General features: G+C 36.0%; 1 protein-coding gene across 1 annotated transcript; it reads left to right on the top strand.

The window, feature by feature from the left end:
* Positions 1-8247: 8247 nt before the first annotated feature.
* On the top strand, positions 8248-9603 carry LOC119615959. The gene has a single exon (XM_037972018.1). It carries the CDS (start codon positions 8626-8628, stop codon positions 9601-9603), a length of 978 nt encoding a protein of 325 aa, XP_037827946.1. The 5' UTR covers positions 8248-8625.
* The last annotated feature ends 388 nt before the right edge of the window (positions 9604-9991 follow it).

Raw genomic sequence — 9991 nt, forward strand, 5'->3', positions numbered from 1 at the left:
GTGTATACTTTAAAGTTGGTGTAGGTGTGCGTTAGAAACATCAGCACAAACGTATAATACCCTGCCCACCATGTTGGTGTCTGTTGGTATTTATCGAAACATAAGGATTGTTGTTGCTGTCCGAGAATTTATGCTGCTGGGGTTTTTCACAAATTGTAATGGCGCTTAGGTTGATTGACAGGAAGTCAGAATGACTCCCTCCGTAGCGAGCGGAGGGAGGTCACAATTAAAGCAGGGGCTCAATGTATATGTCGAGACAGTCGTCGTCTACTTCCGTTCCCGATGAATCGTCGCGAGCCTGAACAGTATTTACACTTGATAGTCCTGGACATAAATTTTTTTGTTGATATAGATGCATTATATATTCAAAGGTCAATTTATCCCTCCTATGGCAACTTCCATATACCTAACGAATCAATAATATCTTCAACTATGTATAAGTTTGTTTTCTTATGATATATTAATGTACATATCTATACTAAAAAGTGGAAATATCTTATTAAGTAATTCATAATATTTCGCAAAATTACATTTTTTAACTAAATATAATATTTTAAAGATTTCCAAACATTTCGGTAAACCGGTTTTTTATACTCGGTTAACCGACAAACCGGTTTTCTAGAAATGGTCAATTTTCGGTCAACCGATAAACTGGCTTTTCCAAAAGTCGGTTTTTTATAAACATTAGTTGTTGTTGTTCGTTTTGCTATTGCTATAATAATGATATATTCGGGAAAATTAAATAAATTTAAATTTTATAAAATTGATACTTTTTAAATTCACTGTGGTGAAGGGTATATAAGATTCGGCACAGCCGAATATAGCACTCTAACTTGTTTGATTTGACATTGTCTTAACAATGTCAGATAAACTATTTAACAAGTAAGAAATTATAGTCGGGCGTGGCCGACCATATGATACCCTACACCAGTTATGAATATTAAATGTGATTTATTTTTCATAATAAAGCATTTATCAGCACAAATCCAATATACCCTCCCCACTAAAGTGGTGTAGGGTATAAGTATTTGGAATGCTAACGGCCTTAGCCAACACAAGAATGAAGTAGAACAATTCCTGCTACTTCAGGAAATTGATGTACTACTCGTCTCTAAAACACACTTTACCCTAAGGAATTGTTTCAGAATTAACGGATACTACACTTACGATACAAAACATCCAAGTGGCAGAGCCTGTGGTGGAACAGCCATATTAGTGAGAAAAAATATTAGACATTTCCCTATGCCAGAATACAAAAAGGACCAGGCCACCTCTATAAATATACCTGATAGCAGAGTTACAATATCTTCAATATATTGTCCTCCTAGGTATAATGTTAATCGAGAGCAGTTTCTCGATTACTTTAAAACTCTTGGCCCAAGATTCATAGCAGCTGGTGATTATAATGCAAAACATACATTTTGAGGTTCTCGCCTCATTACTCATTACCCCAAAGGCAGACAATTGCTAGAAACAATATCGCATAACAGACTAGATGCCATATCTAGTGCCCAACCTACCTATTAGCCTACAGACCTCAATAAGATTCCCGATCTAATTGACTTTGCTGTAATCAAAAACATAAAACGAGAATTTACTTCAGTGATCCCTTCACTGGACCTCTCGTCAGATCACTCGCCTACAGTTTTAACGTTATTAGAAACCCCAAATAAATTGGAAAACTATTGTTCTTGTTTCCCTAACAAGAAAACGAACTGGTTAAAGAATAAAATGTATGTCAGCTCACACTTGCCACAAAACATTTCATTGAAAAATGACCATGCAATACAATCCGCTGTCGATATATTTACGGATATCTTACAAGATGCTGTCAAAGTGTCTACACCCCCAGTCAAAAGAGAACACTCAGACGTCAATGGCAACAATCGCGATCTCCAAACATAAAGGTTAAATTTAATCAGTGCCAAAGAAGACTTCACATCGCCTTAAAAAAATAATAAGGAATCTAATCTGTGAAATTATTTCAAAAACTTAGACCCTATAGTACACCGTAATGGTAATTGCATTATTCCTGACCATCAGTTTGGTTTCAGAAAAATGCACAGCACTATCGAATAACTACTCTTATTCAGAAGGCCTTCGAGACCAAGCAATATTGCTCAGCATTATTCATAGATATTTCTCAAGCTTTCGATTAAGTCTGGCACGATGGACTTATACACAAAATTATCACATTACTAACTGCGAATATTCACAAACTGCTTAAAAATTATATATATGAAAGATCTTTACAAATCAGATCTAAAGAAGTGATCTCTTCACGTCGAAAAATTTCTGCTGGAGTACCCTAGGAGAGTATTCTAGGTCCGTTCCTATATCTTTTATATACTGCAGATATACCAACGAGCGCACTGACTCACACATCAATATTTGCGGATGATACCGCTTTTGTAAGCATACATGATAACCCTTCAATAGCTTCTGAACAACTCTAGCTTCACATCGGCGAATTGGAAAAGTGGCTGGACAAATGGAAAATAAAGGTCAATGCAACAAAATGTACTCACGTTTCATTTACTTTAAGACGAGAAAATTGTCCTCCCGTACAGATAAACAATATAAAAATTCCTGAACAAAGCCATGTGAGATATATTGGTATCCACCTTGATCGCCGCTTAACATGGACTCACCACATTGAAGCCAAGGTTACACAAATAAAATTAAAGTCAGCTCAGATGTACTGGCTAATTGGACCACGGTCATCTCTAGACTTGGAATACAAAGTGCTTTTGTACAAAACAGTTATAAAACCGATATGGCTATACGGCATTCAACTGTTGGGAACAGCCTCCTCATCTAATGTTGAAAAATTACAAAGAAAGCAGTCAGCACTGTTAAGGTCAATAACACGTGCCCCGTGGTACATTCGCAATAGTAATATTCATAGGGATCTCAACAAATGGATCACCCAAATCCCCTTGCCAGGGAGTTGCTGTCATTTGAGGGTCATAGACAACTGAGAAGAACAGAAACATTGGATTTTGCCAGATAATCAAATTATCGAGAACTTTGGTTGAAATTGCATCGGCAATAACAACGTTAGTTATAATTTAGGTTAAGATTTTAATACTTATTGTAAATTTCTACATAAGAAAGATTCAATAAAGAATAAATAAAATGAAAAAAAAGTTATGAAATATGTGCGTTTACGTAGTTATCGGAAATGGGCCTTATATGGGATCTATGCCCAATTATGGACCGATCCAAAATACATTTTGCAGAGTGATATATGTATACACAATACATATTTATGTTGAATATTATTTCAATATCTTTATTTCTAAATTAGTTATGTGCATTTATTTATGAGCTGTGACCAGTTATGGGCCGAGCCAGAAAAAATTTCGCAGGGTGTTTTATATCTACTTTAAACACATTCATGATGAATTTTATACCGATAATTCATTCAGTTATGTAATATGTGCGATTACGTGGTTATCGGAAATGGGCCTTATATGGGAGCTATGCCCAATTATGGACCAATCCGAAAAATATTTTGCAAAGTGATATATGTATACACAAAACATATTTATGTTGAATATTATTGCAATATCTTTATTTCTTAATTAATTATTTGTATTTAAGTATTTTTCGAAAGTGGACCAAATATGGGAGCTGTGACCAATAATCGACCTATACAGATCTACGTTGGTAATATGATTTCTGTTCTTACTATATACATATGTGCAGAATTTCGTGGTGATACCGATATTTTTGCCGAAGTTATTAACGATAAATCTATTTCCGAGAATATATTGTATGGGGGCTATGAGAAATTTTGAATCGATTGTTTTGAGTTTGAACATTTTTTATGCCTGGGTAAAGAAAATAAGGTGTGACAAAATTCATTCCATTATCTTTAGTAGTTTCTGAGAAAACTACTCAAGAATTAGAAAAAAAACTTAATTTTTTTCGAGGTAGTCTGACATTTTTACTCATAACTTTTTACGTTGTGGACCGATTTGTGGACTGATTTTCAATACCAAACTGCATAGAAAAATAGTGAATATTTTCAGTGAATTTGGCTGATTTATTTTGCTTAGTTTTAACGTGAGAGTGTTTGAGGCATACAGACGGACAGACAGACCAACACAGCTAAATCGACTCAGAATTTCATAAGGATGATGATGAATATTTCTTGGTGTTACACACGGAATGACAAACTTATATATACCCTCTATCACCGCTGATGGTGGTGGAAGGTATAAAAAAGATTTCTTATATACACAAAATATCCTTATGCCGATATCTTTATTTATCAATGAAATGTGCGATTTTCTGAAGTGGATCTTATATGACAGATATGAACAATTATGGACCGATCCGTAAAAAACTTATTTTTATAGCCTATTTATACACTACACCACTTTAAAGTATACCAATCAGCTTAAAATCATTTTCTGAGTCGATTTGGCTATGTCCGTCTGTCCATGTAAACCTTGTAACCACACTATAGGTCGCAATTTTGAAGATAATTCAATGAAATTTGGTACATGATCTTCTATTGTTGGACGAAGCCTATTGAAAATGGTTAAGATCGGTCCATTATTTCACCTAGCCCCCATACAACTGAACCCCTAAATAGGGCTTGTAAAGCTTGTAATCAAACTTCAGGTCTCAATTTTGAAGATAATTCAATGAAATTTGGCACATGATCTTCTATGGTACAGGAGACGAAGCCTATTGAAAATGGTTAGATCGGTCCATTATTTCACCTAGCCCCCATACAACTGTACCCCTAAATAGGGCTTTTAAAGCTTGTAATCAAACTTCAGGTCTCAATTTTGAAGATAATTCGATGAAATTTGGCACATCATCTTCTATGGTACCGGAGACGAAGCCTATTGAAATTGATTAACATTGGTTCATTATTTTACCTAGCCCCCTTACAATTGAACCCGACGAATAGAGCTTTTAAGTTCATAATTATGTTCAATATACTCGTATCTCGACAAAAAGCTGCAAAACCAAGTTCTATACAAGCCTCGATGACTCTCGTGAATTTTATAATTATAGGGTCTCATTTGACCATAGCCCCTATACAAAACCCCCTTCAAAATTTGACTTAAATGTCCACAATTTTATTCAACAATAAACGGCTTAAGTATATCTGAGGCAAGGTACAATTCAACTAAATGCTCTATTATGAAAACTAAATCACATTATATTTTTGTAACAGGTGTAGGGTATTATATGGTCGGCCTCGACCGACTATAATTTCTTTCTTGTTTTAAAATATCTTTATTTCTTAATTGTATATATGCATTTAAGCGATTTTCGGAAGTGGTCCTTATTTGGGAGCTGTGACTAATTATGGACAGATCCGGAAAACATTTCGCAGGGTGTTTCATATCTACTATAAACACATTCATGACTAATATTATACCGATATTTTCATTCAGTTACGAAATATGTGCGTTTACGTGGTTATCGGAAATGGACCTTATATGGGATCTATGCCCAATTATAGGGAGATGGGTAGATGAGTACTTACGCGGGAATTAGACGAAGGGTAAATAAGAAAGGCTTGGGATATTTTCTTAAACGTTATAAACCATATATATATATATATATATATATATATATATGTATATATATATATATATATATATATATATATATATATATATATATATATATATATATATATATATATATATATATATATATATATATATATATAGATATCTATATATATATATATATATATATATATATATATATATATATATTTATTGAACTTTGGGTAAGTATATAGTGTAATTATATTATATATAGGATAAGTATATAATTCACAAAATTTTAGGTTAGATTTTATGTGCAATGTAGTGGTAAGTATTTATTATATATATAGGGTTAAGTTTTAATATTTATTTATTTAGATTTTAATATTTATTTATTATAGGGTAAATAATTTAATTAACAAAACTGTGATACGCTTTTCTGTGATTTCTATTTTTATTAGTATATAAGTTTTAATATTTTAATTTGCTTTTAGGTTTAGGGTTTTAGATTTATTTTATAAATTCAAATAAATATTTAGTTTCCAGTTTTAATTTTGGATTTTCAATTTCTTATAGTTTATTTTTAATGACACACTTTACTTTAAATTTGCGGTTTTAAATTTTCTATTGAAAATATTATTTTTATACCCTCCACCACCATCAGTGATGATAGAGGGTATATATAACTTTGTCATTCCGTGTGTAACACCAAGAAATATTCATCTGAGACCCAACAAAGTATATATATATTCTGGGTCCTTATGAAATTCTGAGTCGATTTAGCTATGTCCGTCTGTCTGTCTAAAACACGCTCACGTTAAAACGAAGCAATATAATTTAACAAAATTCACCCAAAATATTCACTATTATCCGGTACAGTTTGGTATTGAAAATGAGCAAAATCGGTTCACATCGGGAAAAGTTATGAATCAAAATTTAAAACAACTCCGAAAAAAATAAGCATTTTTTACACATTCTGATGTAATTTTCTCGAAAACTATGCAAGATAATTTCATGAAAGTCATCATACGTTTGTTTCTACACAAGGTATTGATTCCTGCTGAAAATTGCCAGAATCGGTCCATAATTTCATATACCTCCCATACAAAAGTACATATTCCCGGAAAATGAGTTTTTTGTTAATAACTTCCGTTAGAATGTTGATATCTTCACAAAATTTTACAAATTAAATTCTTATGTCAATAGAATTCATTGGGAGAAAACATTTTTTGGATCGGTCCATAATTGGACATAGCTCCCATACAAGGTCCCCTCCCGAAAATCACTTAAACGCGCATAACTCATTACTAAATTAAGATATCCATATAAAATTTGGAATAAGTATTGTTCATATGCACAAAAATATTATTGTGAAAGTTTTTTCCGATCGGTCCATAATTGGTCATAGCTCCCATACTGGGTCCCCTCCCGAAAATCACTTAAAAGCACATAACTCATTACTAAATTAAGATATCCATATAAAATTTGGAACTAGTATTGCTCTCGTATACAGAAATATTACTATGAAATATTTTTCCGATCGGTCCATAATTGGTCATAGCTCCCATACAAGGTCCCTTCCCGAAAATTACTTAAACGCACATAACTCATTACTAAATTAAGATATCTCATATACAGAAATATTTGTATGCAATTTTTTTCCGATCGGTCCATAATTGGTCGCAGCTCCCATACAAGGTCACCTCCCGAAAATCACTTAAATGCACAATATTCATTGCCAAATAATGATATAGATACAGAATTTTGAAATTTTGTCTTTATATACATAATTGGTCCTAGCTCCCATACAAGGTCCTTTTACGAAAATCTCTTAAACGCACATTACTCATTACCAAATAAAGCTATTGATACAAAATTTGTAAGGACCCAAAATGTTGCCATTTTGAACCCCACAATTTCTTTTATTGTAGTTTTTGAAATAAATACATAAAATGTCTATTTGATCAGTGTTTGACTTGGTGGGCAATGGATTACATCCATCAAAGGGGGGCGGATTACATCCGCCAATGTGTGTTTGTTTCTTTTCAGATAGAACGATCAATTCAGCCCAACAGAGTAACAGAACAGTGACATAGAGAGAAGGATTCAGCCAAAGAGAATTCAGCCAGAGAGAAAGAGAAGGATATTCAGCCAGAGAGAAGAAAGATATTCAGCAAGAGAGGAATTCAGCAAGAGAGAAGAAATATATTCCGCAAGAGGGAACAAGAGGATATCCAACCTGAGAGAGTGAGAGGACAGTCAGATGGGGAGAATAAGCTGTAAAACCGTTAACGGTTCAAACCTATGAGAGGAGCATCACTACAAAACTACAGGAGTTGTAGTTACTGAGGACTATAAAAGAGGATGTAAACGAACAGTCAGTCTCTTTTGCGGTGTAACAGGTGAACAGCTAAGACGTGTGTGTCGGTAAGAAAACTACAGTGGGCAGTGCTAGGTTAGCAAGAAACACAGTAAGGCTAAGATTAGGTCTCTGGTTTACAATCAGTGGACAAACAAAAACCTTTAACGGATTTACATCTGCTAGAGGAAGATTAGGGCAGAGGTGATAGACATTTTCCCTGGAAGTTTACACTCGGGAAAATTAGGGTCAAGAGAGAACTCTAGAATTACATTCTAGAAGAAAAACCGTAGGCAAGCACTGGCTCAGGGCAAAAGCGATAGAAATCTTCCTGGAAGTTTACACTCGGAAGAGTTAGGAACAAGAGATAATCTCTGGAATTTACATTCTAGATATTCCCAAAGGTAGGAGTTAGAGGGCAGGATTGGAGGGACACCGACACGCGTCACACGTTCACAACCCGGCCAGCGGGACAAGTTCGTGTTAAGTGATATAAGTATTAAAAATACTTGCAAAGAAAAAAAAACAAATATATATAAGCATAAAAGTAATAAAGCTCGAGAGAAAAAAAAAGAACATTTGAAAGCGTGTATTAAAATTTTATGTAAAGGAATCCTGGACTAGACTGAGCACTACCCCAGCTTCAAACCCGGAATAACCGGAGGTTCCTTAAATTGGCGCCCGAGCAGGGACCCTTTTGATCAACACACAAAAAGGTAATAAAAGAAGAGACAAGAAATCATGGTGCGTACGTCCTGGGCATATACCCTACGAAAGGATGAATTGGTGCAATATCTGGAAGAATTCGATCTAGATGCCAGTGGTACCGTAGAAGAAATGAGGAAGAGGTTTGCCACATTTATATCCGGTGAACACAAGGAAAAGGTCCTCACCAGGCTAGAGGAGCTAGAAAACAAGCACGGCCGGTGCCAAACACCCACAACCCCAGGTATGTCCACACAACTAGACGTGCCAACAGTGTCACATATGGCAACAAGAATGGGACAGCAATCAGCCTCAGGCCACCTGTTGTGCCCATCACCACACAATGAACGGAGTTCGCAATCGGCTACGAGTCCACCTCAGCAAAGTCCACACTACTCAACCGTGATCGACATAGTCAGGAAATGGTCGTTTCGCTATGAGGGCGGAAAAGATCCCATTGCTTTTGTTGAGCGAGTAGAAGAACTCGCGGAGGTCTATGGTCTGGACAAAAATATGCTACCCCGGACAATGCCAGAATTGCTTAAAGAAGCGGCGCTGCTGTGGTTCAGAAACAATAACCATCAGTGGAACACATGGAGAAGCTTTAAGGATGACTTTCTGAAGTTTTTCCTGCCACCCCGATATTTTGAAGGGCTTGACGACGAAATTCGCCGAAGACAGCAAAAACCACGAGAAACCTTTAAAGACTTTGTCATCGTATTACAAAACATGATGAGACACGCGGGATACACACACGAACAGCAGGTGGATAGATTATTTAGGAATTGCCTTGTGGACTATCAAATGTACATAAGAAGGAAAGATTTTCAGTCCCTAGAAGAGCTGATTCAGATGGCCGAAGATTTCGAGGTAATACGAACACACCATCCCGAGGTAAGTCATGATCACCGTGACACTCGACAGGCTCATCGAAGAGATGATAGGGCTCGACAAATTGTACCCACGGCAGAGGAGACCCCGATTAATCCAACGACGGTGACGAGCTTCGCTTAAGCGGCTTTGAGGAGGATGCGCTTTCCCTAGGCGACATAAGTCTGGGAAGCCTTGAAGAGGCATTCCACCAGGCAATGGCACAACCCAATGGTTCCCCAGTCACGCCTCCCCGAACGTCCCCATCCCCACCAGTCAGTGCAGAACCGGATTTCCCGCTCGAGGTTGACGGGGAGCAGCAACTACCGGCGGAGATTATGATAGAAATCGCTGCAGCGGTAGAAAAACGGAAAAAAGTGTGTTTCCGACGGGACGTAAGGGGAAAGTCGTATCGAATACGTGTCTCGGCGTCTGGGAATGTTACCGTCCGTTGTCTACCGGGAAGAAAGAAGGGAGTGTAAGGACCCAAAATGTTGCCATTTTGAACCCCACAATTTCTTTTATTGTAGTT

This window comes from Lucilia sericata, unplaced genomic scaffold, assembly GCF_015586225.1.
Source record: "Lucilia sericata isolate MDLA Ls3-8-SP2 unplaced genomic scaffold, ASM1558622v1 Contig000049F_arrow, whole genome shotgun sequence".
Lineage (NCBI taxonomy): Eukaryota > Metazoa > Arthropoda > Insecta > Diptera > Calliphoridae > Lucilia > Lucilia sericata.

What these genes read in the sequence shown, in the direction of transcription:
- LOC119615959 (XM_037972018.1), top strand. Translation starts at nt 8,626, where the DNA reads ATGGTGCGTACGTCCTGGGCATATACCCTACGAAAGGATGAATTGGTG.